General features: G+C 38.6%; 1 protein-coding gene across 3 annotated transcripts in view; it reads right to left on the bottom strand.

Annotated features, from left to right (window-relative positions):
* Nucleotides 1-17,971, bottom strand: part of LOC149533522 (2-oxoglutarate (2OG) and Fe(II)-dependent oxygenase superfamily protein) — a 178,701-nt gene that overhangs the window by 120,289 nt on the left and 40,441 nt on the right. For all 3 annotated transcript variants that reach the window (XR_016357013.1, XM_089804590.1, XM_089804591.1), the window contains exons 5-6: nucleotides 7,985-8,053; nucleotides 7,476-7,602 (exon numbers count right to left, since the gene is read on the bottom strand). Coding sequence is in view for 2 of the 3 variants with exons in the window: in XM_089804590.1 (XP_089660716.1) it covers nucleotides 7,476-7,602; nucleotides 7,985-8,053 (196 nt within the window). In the remaining variant the exon portion in view is untranslated. The remainder of the gene's footprint in view (nucleotides 1-7,475; nucleotides 7,603-7,984; nucleotides 8,054-17,971) is intronic.

Here is a 17,971-nt window from a genome sequence, read left to right as displayed (position 1 = left end):
ATGTTTTAAAGTACCCTAATGGTCAAACAAAGGGCTGTCATGATACTCTTTCAGGAATATGTTCTTTATTCTCAAAAGAGGAGTAAAGAATATTCTACCCTTGTAAAATATAATATCATCCCAGATTTTAAAGTCTTCATTTGGAATTATCCACTCTAACATTTCACTAGCTTTGGGGTCCTTTTGGTACTCAACAATGGTATCTCTTTTACACTCTTCTGAAATATTCGTAATCATATTGAGTTGGGGATTTCTAGTCAAGGCATCTACAGCTCCATTATTTACCCCTTTTACATTTTCTATATCAAAATCAGAAGCCTAGATCTTGCTTACCCACATTTGTTGTCAATCATTCAAATCTTTCTGGCAAATTGTTATGATTTGTTTTTACAATGAATTTTCCACAAACTAGATATTGTCGAAATTTGATTAATGTGTGCATTTAAGGCTAACATTTCTTTATCGTATATGGAACAATGATTTCTAGTTTTGCTAGTTTACAACTCTCAAATGCTATGGGATACTTCTTTTGCATGAGAACTGCTTCAATCCCTTCCCTTGATGCATTATGAACTCATAGTTCTTCTAAGTTCTTAAAATGTTTGTTGTGCTTATTATTCCATGCAAAAGAGGCCTTTTTAGTCAAATCCATGAGAGAAGCAGCAATCTTAGAGAATCCCTTCACAAATCACATGTAGTAACTGCACAACCCAACAAATCCCTAGAGTTGGATTAGGGTGTTTGGTCTTGTCCATTCTTTGATGGTTTTCATCTTTTCTTCATCTATGCTCACTCTTTCTACATTGATCTTATGCCCCAAGTAAAGAATCTCTTCTAGCCTGAGCTCACATTTTGAAATTTTAGATAATGATTATGTTTCTAGGATATTCATAACTTCTTCAATATGTTGCAGACGTTCTCCCCATGTCTTACTATAAATGAGTATGTCATCAAAGAATATGAGGAGCTTCCTTAATAGTTTCCTAAAAATGTGGTTCGTGCACAATTGCAAACTTGCAGGAGCATTAGTGAGACCAAATGGAAGGACTAGAAATTCAAAATGTCCATAGCGGCACCTGAAGATTGTTTTTGGGACATCTTCCATCCCTATTTTGATTTGGCGATACCCCGATCTTAGTTTTCTCAAGAAGTACCAAGCACCATGCAGTTCATTCATTAACTCATCTATTCTTGGGATTGGGTATCTATTCATGATAGTGTTATTATTTGGTGCTCTATAGTCGATGCACATTCTCATAGTTCCATCCTTTTTCTTGACAAGTACTACTAAGGAAGCAAATGGACTACTACTTGGTTGAATGTGTCTCTTTTCCAATAATTCTTTGATGATTTTTTCAATTTCTTCCTTGTATTTATGGGGATTTTTATAGGAGGTTGTTGTGACTAATTTAGCTTCCTCTTCTATTATGACTCTTGCGATCACCCCACACAATCATGACTACTATAGGCATCCCCGTGCTTCCAACACCCACAATGACTACAATCATGGCCACGATTAGAGCTTGTGCTCGTTGTCCGTGCTTGTTTGCAAGTATTCATTAGTCATTCCTGTTTGTTGGCTTCGCAAGTCCCCATCATTTCTCCTTTCACTACCATGGGATTTTTGTTTCACTTGTTTTACTTTTTCCTACTAGCTTCATGGCTCTTTCTGCCTTCCTTTACTGTTGCAGGGGTTTGACTACATGCTTGATTTCGTGCAAGTTTCCTTGTTCATGAAGCGGGTGCTTTTGTGTTTCTATCTACGTGTTTGTCTCGATGTGTTTCCCTTGTTTGCATGCGACAGTGTGCTCTTTGTTATTCTGTTGTATGTGCAACGTGCTTCATCTCCCATCAAACATTACTATTGTTTGGTTGGTGGCCATTACATAGTCGCGTAGTCTTTGTTTCTCTTTGCAAGCTCGAGGTTCTCAACCCAGGATTGTGATTGTGTTCAATATGATCTCCTTCCTGGTGTGGTGTTGCACGGGGTTGCTCCGAGTGTGGTGAAACAGTTCTTTGCTCATTGTTTTCTTGTCGGACTCTGCATTCACAAACTTGATTTGTTGTATCGTCTTGTTGTTTTATTTTGGTTTGGTTTGTTTCAACCTAAGCTTCTTGTGATTGCTTCTTTCTAGACCATCCTTCCCATAGGGACCTCTGTGCCTTTAGTCATACCTGGCTCTATATAAGTCTTGGCTTCCGCTAACATCCATGCGCCTTCTTTAACCTACCAGAGGCTTTATGACAAACTGATCAAAGTGGAGGCTGAGAACCAATGTTTGAGGGATACAGTCCAAACACTCTCAGAGACCATTGATGCTATTAAGGTGCAGATTGATTCTAACAAGCCAAACCTTTACAATTTCTCTATCACTCTCATTTCTAAAACAACAAACATCAAGACCCACTTCAACACGGTCATAGAACAGCTAGGGCACCTTGACACATTCAAAGAATAGCAGAATGAACTCGTGGTTAAGAAAACTTCTCTTTTGTCTGAGACAAACTAGAAGGCCAAATCTTGGGTGTCTATTTGCACCAATCCCGATTTCACTCCTCTTGCAACTGTGGAAAAGATTATTCAGGGAGCTAGTTACTGAGGAGCATTGGAGATGACCCGTAAGCTTAATCTCAATGTTCAAGGTGTCCCTAGTTTCACTACTGATCCTTTGATAGCTGGACACTCCTTTCTCATAGATCAGCTATCACTTTGGACAGGTGTTGGGTGGGACCAGATGATACCCTTTTCCTATGGTTTCTCATTTTCCGCCAAGCTACGGGCTCTTAGATCGAAGAGGAAGCTATTCCCTCTTCCTTCAAAGATCTTTTTGGATTAGGACCTTAATAGAGCATAGGTTGTTGAGATGAGATGCTCTAGAGGTTTGGTTGTTGAGGCTAGACAGGCCAAGAAGTGGGCAATGATCTGAAACCTCAGAGCTATTATTTGAGATTCACCTCCTAGAGGATGGGTACAGAGGCTAACTCTTCTAGCAAAATGGCGGTCTCGCCAGCAGTCGCATGGAAGAAAACCTTCCACCGTTTCTCTTCATGTGAACTACTAGAATGGTAATGGCACTCTTTGGTCATTACCTAGTCTTTTTCTAGATGCGGTTGGTTTTGCGGGAATTTTGGTTGTCACGGAGACTCATGAGAGCCCAGTCCACCCTCTCCTAGGATTTTCTAGATATCAATGGTTATCTATATATATAGAGGAGGTTTGGGCGTCTAGTGGTGTTCGTGGTTCTGGTGGTGTGTCTTGTTTGATTAGAAACAACCTCGTCAATGTTATGATGGTGGTTCACTCTGACACCTCAGCTAGATTCATGTGGATCTAGATCAACCACACTGGTCACAGTCTCAGAGACATCTTTATAGCAGTTTGTTATTTCCCGCCAGACACTTCTTTGCATGCCATACATAGTCTGGTGGATGGAGATCCCTTGACCGATTTGTACGAGTGTATCTCCAAGTTTCGAGCTTAGGCAACATCATCATTCTGGGTGACTTCAGTGCACGGACTAGAGATCTTCAAACCCCTCTTCATGACCGCACTTTGGACTTGACTTGTACTTGGGAGACCGATCCTACTAGTATGGGTTTTCAGTGCTACTCTCAGGACTTTTTTTGGCCTCTTTCTTGTTATGGTCACCATCTCCTCCAACTCTGCAAGTCATTCGATTTGTTGATCCTATTAGAAAGTAAAGTCCACTAAGGTAACTGAGAGGGTGGGGTGAATCAGTTATCTAATCGATATAACTTTCATCAACCTAATTAAACTTCAAACATGTGATCAATATAAACAAAAACCATAAAAAGATACACATACACAATAACACCAAATATGTTAACTAGGGAAACCCTTGATCAAAGGGAAACCCCCAGTGGGGATGGTACCCACAAAATGATGTACTAATATAAATGTTCCTTGTAAGAGGATGGACTCTATTAGGAGCCAATGGAATACATTCAATACATATCAATCCCTATTAGAAGACTTTGAATCCCTGGAGGAGATTCCAACCCTGTTAGGAGTTGTAGAAGGCAAAAGAACCCATTGAATTGGTCTTGATGCTTTCCTAATTAATAGGACCTCATTAAGATAACACGCCATATTACATCTTTTTCATAATTAAATAATATTGTCGGCTCACAGTAATTACTTCTCACATGTGCGACCTTAGACTTCGTGCACTCGTTAACATCATCATCAAGAGGTCTTCATCCTCTGTCTAACTGTGCTTAACCATATTCTATCCCTATTAGGAGATATAATGCAAACATCAAAAATCACTTCTTAGATACTCTGTCTACAAATTGACTTTTGTAAATCTCACATAACTCTCACCAATCTTCGACTTTCTAGATGCGCAATTGTCTACTGGATCAGCACATATTGTAGAACATGTCCTCAACTGCACTTGACCTCATCTTTAATCCTCGATCCGTACTACCTCAAACACTGTCTGCTACTCTGCCAATCTTCACAGTATGTTGACATCAATGACAAACATAGTCATGAATGCAACACAATCATGCTAACTGTCTTTCTAATGCTCCAGCAATGCTAGAATACTCCCCAATAGGAATATCATCAGCATTCATGCTAACAGATCCTAAATGGCCTCCCCTGCTTTCTAAGCTCTAAGCTCTTCACTTGTTGGCCTCATTGTGGGGGTGCGAGTGTGGTCGACTATGTTCTTGCACCAGCCTCTTTTATCCCCTCGGTTAGTCGCTTCACCATCACCTGCCTCCCTTTAGCTGACCATTTCATCCTTGGCCTCATTGTTTGCTTCGCCCCTCGCCACCCACCCTCACCCTCCCCACTCCACCCCCGTCCTTACTCTCAGGTCCTCGTACCACTTACCACTTCTCGGATTGTGAGTGCTACCTCTGATGACTTCTCCCCCCTGACTACTTTTCAGATGCCTCTCATGCTTCATCTTTGTTTGACCTTTTGGTTGTTGATATTTGGGAGTCTTCCCTCCTCTCCATCCCCCACTGCACTTCTCTGTCCCACTTCAACCCCATTAGTCGAAAATCCTATCCCATGAAGTAGTGGTTTGATGATGACTGTAAATCTTTCCACTGCTCCCTGCGGGCTTCCTTCACTTCTCATTCCCCCTCTTGTACTCAGTTGTGTTCCTCGTATCACCGCCTTCTTCGCTACAAGAAGCATTTGTTCTTGGCTTCGCAGTGTAGATCCCTCTATGACACACTCGCTCGTGACCCGAAAGCCATCTGTTGTACCTTCTTCCCCCGCCACCCTCCCCTGCCCTCCACCCTTAACTAGCACTCGTTGGTGTCCCATGCCTCCACCCTTTATGATATTCCTGGCCAAGTGCCCGTTCACCCTACCTCCCTCTCCCCCACTACCATCCTTTTACTCCACCGTTTGTGAGGCTGTCAAACTCATGAGATGCAGCAGAACCACCGATGAGGAAGGATTTTAGGCAGAGCATTTTAAGCTCGATATTCCAATTCTATGCTCCTTTCTTCCGGTGCTCTTCAATAGAGTTGTGTGCACCAGGTTCCCTGATTCATGGTCGAGACATGCAATTTATCTGATCTATAAGTCCGGATTGGTTTCGGACCCCGACAATTACAGAACCATTATGATTGGGCATACCTTTGCCAAGCTTTATGCCACAGTCTTGAATACTATTCTTTCCAGATAGATTGACAGGAGACAATGTCGGGCTAGAGGGCAAGTTGGGTTTGTACCAATTTCCAGACTATGGTTCACATATTGACACTGTGAGCTATCATTGAGGGAGCTTGGCATTGCACTGCGAAAGTCTATTGTTGTTTCATAGACTTTCGTAAGGCTTTTGACTATGTTCCTCTTATGGCCCTTTTCCAGAGGCTCAGAGATATTGGTATTTCAGATATTCTTCCAACAACGATTATGAGACTATGATTGGCAGATTTAAGACTCCTAAGGGTTTCTCCGATTCGATTAACAACACCATTGGGGTTAGCAGGACTGCCCTCTCTCCCCCATTTTATTCAGTAGCTCGAGGCCTTACTCAATGAGGCTTCACTCCCCAAGGATGGTTGCGACTTACCACAAGTTTTGATCTCCATTCTCCTCTTTGCAGATGATGTAGTTCTCTTAGTCTCCTCTCCAAAGGGGCTCCAGATGCTTATTGATGGGTTGGCCTCTTTCTGTGACCGACGCCAGCTTGTTGTCATCCTGACCGGCTTCTTTCAACTATCTAAAGACCTCGCATCTTCACTTTAGCTTTCAAGGTTAGGCTATCAAGATTGTCTCTCCGTACACTTATCTCAAGGTCAAGTTCTTTGGTCCCTATTTCAGCATGAGACCCACCCAACTTGTAATGTCCCTGGTTTCCTCAGTAATCTTTAGAACTTCTTAGCTGATGAACCTGCAAGAATGTCAGTATAACAATAGATAATATATATTTAAATCTACAACTACAACAAGACAAATGTAAAATAGGGAACATAATAACTCCTAATTCTCATCTAGTTTCTTCTTGAGGAGAAAGTCGGTGGTTAGGCCCTTAGTTGAACTTCCTTGGGCTCCAATCAAATAGAACAGTTCTTTACTAAGGACCATCTTTTCCCACTACATTTTTCTCTTCAAGCCCTTATGGATAGTCGGTTTCAGATCTACCCATCCTTCCTAGAAGAGGTCTCCCTCATTCTAGGCCTCCCAGATAATCATCCTAGATATATCCAGTCCTCCATATGCATTACCATATTTCAAGAAGAGTGTATAGTCTGTACAGTAATAATTGCCGTCCATTCAGTCCTACTACACTTGTTTCTCTCTCTCTTATAGGTGCAACTTTCTCGAATCTTTATAACTTGTAAAACTCAAAGAATAGATGTGTGCACAAGAATCATTTGTAAATTTAGGGAAGAAGCAAACAAACTGAATAGATTGTATTTCAATCTTAATAGATCTCTCGTATGATTACAAATAGGAAATGGATCAACTCAAAGACATTTTTAGATGATTGGTTGGACGTAAATTGGAAGGAACCAGGTTCTTGGTTGTTGAATGAGTCTTTTCTTGTTTGAGAAACTTAGCTGTAATCATTTTTTTTGGACCTAATCTTATGAGCTCATCAAACTGCAAAGCATATTGTGAAGTGCATTTTCAGGCCATTTAAAACATATATATTGAAGAGTCTTTTGCAATCAACTAATGATATTTATATGTTTTCATGTAAATGTGCAATATAAAATGAAATATCAAATATAAGAAACGAAGTATTTTTGTGATCATTAATATGTACTATTTGTAAAAATATTACAATATTTCTACTTTTATGATACAATATTATAAAATAGACATCATTTGTTACATCTGAGCATTCTGCATGTAGTTAAAAGAAAAATTCACTACATACTTATGTCTTTGTTTTGATAGATAATTGATTGAACAATGCTAAATATAAGAAGCTAACAAAACCTTCAAAAATACCGAAGTACCTATGATGTTTTACCTTGTTTGTGCCCGGCAACAACACACAACAAATTGTGATGTGGATCATAATGTGTACTTGATCTGGAATGAGTTACATTCATCCACAAATTGATGCTTGATAGAACATCTGGATCCAAAAATCCTGGCTGCATGGAAAAAAGCAACTTGTTAATGTATTGAAGCATTAGAATAGAAGAATTGAGAAGATATTTGTGACATGCCAAATCATCTTTTCCAGAACTTCCCAAATTGTTATCTTCCAAAATTGCCTTCCTGTTTCCATTGCTGCACTTCATTTTCAAATCTTTGTTCTTGTTTGTTGCTAGTAGGCTCCATTTTTATAAGGATTGTGTAATTCCCCAGTTCATTCCAATTATAGCTCTTTCAATCATTCCATTTTGTTTAACATATTGATCGTTCTATTGTTGATCATCAATGAACGGTATAGTATTGTTTCAGTTTTGAAGTAGCATTCAAATTAAGAAACGGTCACTACAGTAATTTGACATCAAGTGGAAGAAATCTAACCGTGTTTATGTCTTTGAGTAGTCCTGCCAAAGGAGATTCCCCTTTGTTGTCTTTGTTGAAAAGTGGGACCTGTATAACACATGATTATTGATATGATTCAATTCAATCATCTCTTCAAGTTGCACTCACACTTTGAGATTAAGATTATTTAAGCAACCTGCCTCATGCAATTCACTTTCCAAATTCAGAGAAACTAATTAATATATATCGATCATAAGAATCAATATTTATATTATTAAACTAATAAAAATAAGTATTCCCCATGATCCAATGTTTCCTCTAACACCAAATCCTCATTTTTATCAAAGCTTCATTCTTCAGAGAAATAATGGAAAATTGGTGAATATTAGTAGCCTGGATGAGCTGATGCAGTAAAAGTACTAGGTCAAATGAACAACTGGTTATCAAATGCATAGAGCATACAAGCAAAGATATAAATGAAGATGTTTAAAGAATTAACACAACAACTTTAACATATTTAATGATTCAATCATGTAACTACTCATACTCAAAAGATTACGATGCAATGTATAGAGAGATCCACAATGTGAATCCTACAACAATCAAGCCCCACAAACCACCCTCTCCAATCTCTCCGTTGCATATAAATAGTCCCTTCTCTTTTGTCAATACATATTCTCGAAAGAAAACCTATTATCAATCTCAATAAAATCTAGTTCCAAGGAAGTCATTCCAACTCCCAAGGTGTTACTAAGAATCACACAAAAGATATGGGGACAAATTATATGATGACACATTATCAAGAAGGCACAAAAACGAGCATGCATGGAACTACCACTCAATGTGCAACTCGTGAATACTCTATGTCCATGAAAGAAATGGGTGTTGCAACCAACTGTGCATAACAAAAGAACACCTACACACGACTTCAAAACAAACTAGTATCTTAAACAGAGTATCAACAAATTAAGCACAATTTGCGCAAAATACCACAAGAAAACAAAATAGAACTAGATTGCATTGGAAATATTTACATGTTCAAACATATATTGGATGATGCGAGATTGCATGATTACTAAGATTCTCCTACATCACACTCCTGGTAGAAGAAATTTGAGTTGCAAACTCAAACTTAAGACCACGTGGAAGATTGATTATGCAATCCAAGTTGACTCAGCATTGTGTCGCAAATCCATCAATCTCCTTTTGCGCACTTATACTTCCAACAAATGAAACATCCCATATAGCCAATTTATCATTTCTTCCTTGCAATGTGCATATCTCAAACCTATGCAATTTCATCATGTTAATTCTATAGATTGTGTATCTCCCATCTCTCTCTTTCTACTCGTGCACACTATCTTTAGGACCAGAAGTATGATAAGAATATATATTTAATACATTAAATATTGGTGAAATAGCCATTGCTTCAAGCAACTCAATTTGTACATATTATCTGAAATTTGTGCAAATCTTTGCAAGGAACAATTTCTTGGGTTTCAATCTTTTATGAGTTCCTAGTGGATATTGGAATATTTTTTTCTTCCACACATGCATCATGACCAACTCTTCCGCACAATGATTCTTCTCCCTTTAATTCTCGTTTGCATGTGACTTATATCTTACATTACATTCTTCTATATGTCTTCGACTTGTGCATGAATTTCTTTCATTTATAGTGCAAAGTCTTCTAATTTTATGTTAATCACCTTCAATCCACAAGACCATACACCCTATAGAGACATCCCATTGGAATGTCCCCAATTGAAACTTCACTTGTTTTTCCCTAAAATTCCTAACAATTTTGGATTGCACTTGGGAATGGTAATTTATTATCTCTGTAATGTCACCTGCTAAAAGCCTGCCAATTCCCAACGATTAACATACATCACTATGCATTTAAATCAGGTTAAATAAGAAACAATTCATAATTAATAATACTTTTGAAAGATTAAAAACCTTTTCCTGATTGGGGGAAAAGGTTTTTACATCAAAGATTGGGGACCAAACTTTGACCTAAAAAAGGAGAGTACAACTGAGGTGCCAATTTGGATTCGGTTGTATAATTTACCACGAGGATTGGGACCCATAAATCTTGAAAAGCATTGGCAATAAGTTGGGAGTTTTTGTGACAGCAGTGGAGCTGCAGGAAAAAAGGAGTATACTATGTATGTTTGTATTTTCCAAGCCATTCACCCTCTTGTAGAAATTGTGGGGTTAAAAACAAGGGAAGGCATCTGGAGATAGGCAATTGAAGAGGCAAATGTGGTTGAAACATGCTCAAAAAGAAAGGGAGTAGGGCATCCTATAAAGGATTGCTCCAAGGATGCTAAAGGAAAAGGCTTGGTTCAAAAGACATTAACCGATGAGTTAATCAAGATCAATGAAAACACACAAGGGGTAAACATCTGGGATTTTCCAGAGTGCGTGCTACCTAGACAGAACCAAAATGGATTTCTGGGGGAGTTGGGTCAGCGATTTATGAAGCTCTACAAAGAAAAGAAATTGATCTTTTGTTAAAAAATGTTGACAGCAATATTTTCCAAAAGCCTTCAGAAATTCTAGATTTACAAATTGCAGAGGCTCGTTCTTCTACAGATTTTGACTATACAACATCTCAAGCCATGGAAAAGAGGGAAGCAAAGTGCATGGAATGTAATGATCAGTTTCAAAAAGGTGACCAAGACCTGCATGATCATTGATGCTTCAAGAACAAGAAACACTGCAGACATTCTGAAGCAATTGGAGTTGGACACTCAAGAAGTTGAATAAGGGGAAATGTCCCTTGCAAGGACTTCTTCTTAGACATTAAACAATCAATAGAATAAGAAAAATTTAATGAGAGCAGAGGCGGAGAAACCAAAAACGGACTCAGAGGAGGAGATGCTTTCAATTGAGCCAACAGATGCAGATGGGGGAAAGAATACCCACGAGGTAGGTTATAAGGAGAGGTATCCAGCTGAGGGTAAAGATAGGAATGCCTATGAATTAAAGAAGGACAGTGTTTATGACCAAGAGGATTTTAGCAATGATGGGAAGTTGGTGAGGAGCGTTAGTTTAGAAGATATTCAGATATCACCAATTAGAAATCTGGAAAGTTTTTTAGAAGATCCAACGACAGTGGTGAAGCATTTGCAGATATAGAGTTGATTATGTTTCAAGTTACTGATGAATTGGGTAGTGAGGATGAGTTGGGTGTGATGTCACCGCTTTTGGAATAGGATTTAGTAATAAATGATAATAATAAAATGAACAAATAAATTATAAATTAGTATTATAAACCTTATATAACAATCAAGGAATATTACACATTAATTGATACTATACAATATTATATCTTAATTAGTATATAATATAATATTATTCTCCAGCCAACCAATGTATCTAATAATAAAATATAATCTATTGATTTATTATATCGTTAATAAATAAATAATGATGAAAAATAACAATGAATAATAAAATACAAAAACAAATAAACATATATCAATAAAACATATTGATAGGTCCCTCTCTACGGCCTCATTTCCACCTGAAATACCACTAAGTGAACAAAGGAAATTGGCCTTAAAAAGTAAAAAATTCCAACTCATCCGAGGATTACTTTACAAGATGGGACCTAACAACATACTCCGCAGGTGCGTTATAGAACAAGAAATAGCCTACATAGTAGAGTTGTCACATTACGGCCTTGCAAAGGCAATGTGGTACAAAATATATGGAGGGAGATATATATATATATATATATATATATATATGGAAGCTCTGAAGGAATGGGTCCTACTCACCTAGTGAATAAAAGTTTTTATTTAAATACCTAGGAACGTATTGTGAAAATGAGTGTTATAAGAAACATCTAGGAACTTGCATTTAGCAGTATGCAACCAAAGTAAAGATGTTAGACAGAGAGGAAAGAGGAACAAAATGATCATCAGAGGACAAGGGGGGTTGCTTAAGAAATTCAAAATAGAGAAGGTAATTGAAACTTGGGGAAAAGGGCTGCACACAAAAAGAGAACATAAAGGCAAACCAATTGTGCCACCAAGGAACACAAACCCAAAGCAAATTAAGAGGTACAAAGACTAGGATAAAATATTATTTTTAGAAAATTACAAAAAGGGAGAATTGGGAAAAGTAGAACAAGAACAAGTAATAAAGAGGGAAAAGGAAGGGTACCTTTACTTTTTTTTTCAAACCTAACTCTAAAGGGGAGCTATGAAAGAAATACACCACCAAGAACCCATCACACGCATGATGCAGAAGGAAAGAACAATTCGCCTACAGGGGCAAGAAAGGAGGGAATATGAAGGAGGGAAGCCTAGGCGTACATCGTACAGAGGAAGTTGTTCGTACATTAGTCAATCGTACATGAAATCGGTTGTACGTCGTAGACAACAACCTAGTCATACGTCAAAGGAGGTTAGTCACAGGAGGAGGTTGGCACAAGTGTGTGTCATACGAAAAACACTAGAGGTTGGTACGGTTGTGTCGTACGCAGAACGCAAGAGGGACTAGTTGGAGGTCATGTGCCAGATGTCGTACACCGAGGAAAACACAATGTATGAGCACCATGTGCGACAAAAAGAAGAGGAGACAAGGCTCATATGGGCAAGGGGTAAATTACCCACACAAGGTCATAGCGATAGAGGTGGAACCCTAATGCAAGGGGTCGCACAAGAACAAGGTCATACGAAGGAGGGTGCAAGGAGGACTACACACGGGAAGGATACTGAAAAACATAGTTAGTGGTATGGAAAATTGCGAAAAATAAGAGTTGTAGGGAATTCGCATAATGGTTAAAACAAGCTTTGCTAACCCTAAAAAGGACTTTGCGGATGTCAACTATAAAGGGGAAAGGAACAAACAACTACAAGTAAAGGACACCGTAGATTCTACCAAAATGAAGAGCAAGGGAAAGGATACAAAGGAAAAGATTACAGCTGCAAATATTACATTTGAGAGTGTTTGGGGAAGTGAATACCGAGGGTGGTGTCGAAGTATGGATGACAATCACCCTTTGAAAGTTGCGCCACAGAAAGTCGAGGTAGATAAAATTATTTTTATGCCTATCTTTGATTTGAAAGAATTTGAGCTTGTGCTTTGTACCATGGTTTATGGGTATGATAAGAAGACACAAATCCACAATCAAGTATCTACAGCAAACTGTCACAGTCTCTATGCCCCTTAAGAATTCAACAAAGTCCTTGAGATACCAAATAAAGAGCAGACCGCCACAAAACCCTCATTTAAAATGACTGAAAAGGACAAAAAGAAGTGACTCCAACTCATCTGCGGGGGGGATTTCATTGAGAAGCAATTGAAGAGTATATGGAGCAAGAATAACAATAGGGGTTTGAAGAAGGCATTCATAGCTAACCCAAAATGGAGGTGCATCGTACACATGGTGAAGAGTAAGCTCACAGGAGGGAGTTGAACTTTGGATATCTCCATATGGATGTTGTCGCAGGTAAATGAATTAAATAGTGGTAGAATATATAATTGGGCTTAGCTGTTGTCAAATAGAATAAGGGAATTTCTATAGGTCAGACATAAGACATTTTATATGCCCCATCATGCTATAGCTTAGTTCTTGGATGCACTACGCACCCAAGTGGCCCCAAAATACAATGCTAACTTTGTTCCAGCAAACCAGGAGGAACCATAAATGTTGGTAATAAGCTACTAGCTACATTTAGATACATTTGCAGCAAGGAATGTTGAGCCAATGAAGAAGAAGATAAGACAAGAAATTTCAACCAGTATTCATAGTACTAAGGAAGAAGGAAGCTCTCAAGACAAGATCGTTGCCCAAGGCACGTCTTCCAGTTTCAAAAGAAAGGGAGAAATTTAGGTACTAGAGAAGGCATTATGGAGGAAACATATGAAGACATAGAAGTCATACCAGTATCAAAAGGGTCCTTACCTAGAGTTTACTAGAAAATTACTAGAATTCATTAGAGCTAATATTTGTGGGGATGTACACACAATGTGATAGGAAGTGGGTAGTGTACTGGCTACAAAATTTGGCAAAAAAGTTGGTACAGAAAGAGGTGTTGGGCCCGCACCAGAAGGAGGGGTTGGCACTAGGAACAGTATGGCCTCAGCAAGTACAGTGCCCCCAGCAGATATGTTGGCAAGAATCAAGATTATGCCATTCAACGATATGATGGGCACAAGGACGTCCTAGATGGCTTACAAAGGAGTTGGCAATATACTGACCATCCCAGACTAGGGTGCCAAGAGGATAACATTCACTGCATCCCAACTATCTTCTGTAGCACATTGGGTTCCCACAGAGCAGATATCGCATCCCATGGTGGTGGACATAAGATCACATAAGAATGCATCCTATAGCATCAGAATCACGACTCCACAAGGGGTGGAGACATCACAACCAATTGCCCTTGCAATCACACCAACAGGAGCACCATCCACCCAGATTAGTGTATCTTCGCCTCTTCTTGTACCAACAATCCCTCCCACAATTAGTCCCTCTAGAGGAATTGAGGAGCGCACTAGGGGCATGGATGCATTGGCTGACAAATTGTTGGCTAAGTTTCAAATAAGGATTGAAAACATACTTCCCCCCCTTGCCTAACTTGACAATGCGACAGTAGGAGGAAGAAGGCCAGCAACCAGAGATCAAGGAAATGGACATAGAGAGCCAACATGCAGGGGATCAAAAGGGTAGAGCTACAAGAAGTGCAAATAGCAGGATACCTCCATGTGGAGACTCGGCACAGAGATTTCTAGTAGAATTAGAGGCCATAACTTATGCTACACGAGAAATGATTAACCAAGCAAAAGAATCAGATATGGAATCCATTGTCTTAGCCACTGAGTCACTGTCGCAATTCATGAAGCATGCCATAATGAATTGAAGAAGCTCTTATAAAGAAGGGTGGCCACGCAATGAGGTGGAATATCAAATCTAGGGATGGAGGGCTCCAAACACTATACAGACTTATACAAGACATCGAACCATGATGGCCATCCTCTCAAAGATGGAGGAAACATTCTAAGCTACCTTCACCAAGTTGCAAAAGCTATCTAGGAAACAACTAAGGCAGAAAGAGAACGAGTCATTTTGGAGACCAAAGTACAAAAGTTGGAGTTTGTGTTGGAGAGACAAAAAGCTATACAGGAAGACAAAGAAGGAAGACTCGCCACAGCAGAAAAAGATAGGATGGATGCACTGAGACTTCTGCAGGCAGCACAAGCTAAGCATCTTGCAAGCGAGAAGGTTCAAAAACTTCTTTGGCAACAACTCATGCAGACCACCGCATCCATTACTCCAGAGATGTTTTCTCATCCGTCCTAATAGGAAGACTTTTTGGTAGATTGGTTCACTTTGTTTCCATTGTCAAGAAGATGAAAACTTTTCTTTTCTTTTTTTGGGGGCAGAGGGGGGTGGGCGAGGAGGGGGTGGTGGTGGGTGGGGATGGGATAATGTAGGCCAATAATAAGTAATTAGTAGACTTGTTAGTACGCAATTATAATAAGTTAGTTATACAAAAGGGTTGCGACAGTTAGTATGTTGGACTAATCGCCAATGTCTCCTTTTGAGATTTGTGAGATGGTTTAATAGCCTCGTTAGTCTTCTATAAGTCTAATGGTTGTATAGGGCATTAATAGGTTGATCTTCTGGTACAATGGCAACCACCACTTTCACAAGTGGGATTAGATCTTGGTCACAGGTTCGAATCCCCTCAAGTGATGCTGATGGGGGATTGTTGGACTAATTGCAAATGTTTCCTTCAGGATTCTTGACATGGTTTAACAGCCTCCTACGTCTTCTATAGGTCTAATGGTTGTATTGGGCATTAATAGGTCGATCTTTTGGTGCAACAGCAACCACACTCTAACATGGTATCCTTAACCAATCAAGATACTATATGTAGGGGTTTGCCAAACCATAAAGGATGTGTTAGTATTGATGCTACTATGAGACTTTAGTACAATCAAAAAAGTAATATTCTTCCATTTGAATGTGTTGTGTGTTTGCTATGGTATTTTTCTTTTTTTATTAATAAATCTTGTTGCATGACATTAGTAAATGGTTTCAATGGTAATATCACTTCCATATTTAGCATATAACAATTGCTAAATATAACAATTTTTAACATCAAAGATTCAAATCAAACTCGGTGATCCATCATTAGGATGCATGAAAGAAAGAGATGCATAAGAGAAAAGATATATCTCTTATGTTATGCATCTCTTACTTTCATGCATCTTGATGATAGATCCCTTGGTGTGATCCGATATGTTATGCATCTCTTACTTTCATGCATCTTGATGATAGATCCCTTGGTGTGATCCGAAACGTTGATGTTAAAAATACATACACAATCTAATCCAGAAGCTACTAATTGTAAAAATTGAATGGATTGAGGAAAACCTAAGTTAATGGTTCGAGTTTGATACAAAGTTTGAATTTGAAGAACCAGTTTACCAGTACAACAAAATTTTGGAAAGGGCTTTGGCTTTGTTTGGATTTGTTCATCCAAAAACATGTAAAAATTTTATATACAAATATGTATATTTATGTATATATATGTATATATATATGTGTGTGTGTGTGTGTGTGTGTGTGTATGTATATGTATATATATTTACGAAGCCTATAAGCATGAGTGCTTATTAGAATGTCACGTAGTATCATAAAATCATATGATTTAAATAACAAAAATACCATAAACTTTAAAACTTGTAATAACAGCATCATGAATCGTGATCATACCATCATACATTTCAAGTTCAACATCAAAGACAAAATAACCTACTTGCAAACCACAAATGAGAGTTAGAAGCCAACATAAACCATTCACTTACACTTTTTAGGGTTAAGGATGTGAAAAGTTTATAAATTTTGCAAAAAAAACTCTCTTTTGCCATCCAGGAGCTACATTCTAATACATACGATTGATCCTAGAGTGTCAGTGTTCAATTAGGTGAACTTAATTATTTATGTAAATGCTTCAGCTATTTATAATTCTGTGAGCTACTGCACTAGATATTTACGTGTTCCAGTGAGCAGGTACCAAACATTGTTTTGTTGAGCAGTAGGTTTGAGCGTGTCTTATCCCTAACAGTGACACTGGAGATAGTTTCACCAACCGTTCATATTTAGCCAATATTGTCCTTGTATGGACGATGTATCCATTATTGTTATTATCCCTCCAATACGTGTGGGTAAATCCAAATTTCATATGCATTTTGTAATAGACTTATTTGCTTTTTTAGTCCTTTTTTTGCTTTCTGGCAAAAAGTGACTTATATTGGAGGAAATAGTTCTTTTCCCTCATTGTTCTTTGTTGAGAATTTGGATTTTGCCCCAAATTGTTTTGGAGGAAATCACTAATTTCTCGGTGTGTTTGATTTGTGCATCAGATTTCTGTGAGTTGCAGCTCATTGAAACCACGCCACAATTGCTCTTGCTTCTCTAGAGTCATTCTCAGTTCCGCAGAGGATTTATTTTCTTCTGGTTGTTTCCATGTATGCAACTTGGTGTAAGGTAGGTCTTCTTGTATTTTATTCATTTCTCAAAGGATTGTAATTAGTGTTTTCCCCACTTTCCCTTATGTTTTTATTGTCGGATTGGGTTTGCATGAGTTGAGGTTTTTTATTTGAAAGTTTCTACTATCAGGATTGTTGGCATTTTTCATTGATATAAATATTCTGCTTACGGTGGCATCCCTCTTTCTGTTACATGTGTATTACATTGAACTGTGTACACTGGCACTATATCTCATTACTGAATGACTGTCGTGTGTTGCTAAAGTACTGCGCTATATCTTGTTCTGAAGATGTTGTTTAGTGTGCGCCAAGAGTAAATGATCTTGGTGTATCTTTTGTAGTTTTCAGGCTTATTATGGTGTTCAGTGTGTGTGCCAAGTGGTGTCTTGTGTATCTCTCAGGCCTACTGTCAACACTGTTCATGGGAAGTTACCTTACAAAAGCGTTACTTCTCTGCCTCGTGAGTGGGTGGAGAGAATTTATCCGGTGTGTGGACTGTTTCCAACC

This window comes from Cupressus sempervirens, chromosome 10 (assembly GCF_028749045.1).
Source record: "Cupressus sempervirens isolate cs-2001-9-10 chromosome 10, ASM2874904v1, whole genome shotgun sequence".
In the NCBI taxonomy this organism is placed as follows: Eukaryota; Viridiplantae; Streptophyta; class Pinopsida; order Cupressales; family Cupressaceae; genus Cupressus; species Cupressus sempervirens.
This window is presented reverse-complemented; position numbering and strand designations above follow the sequence as displayed.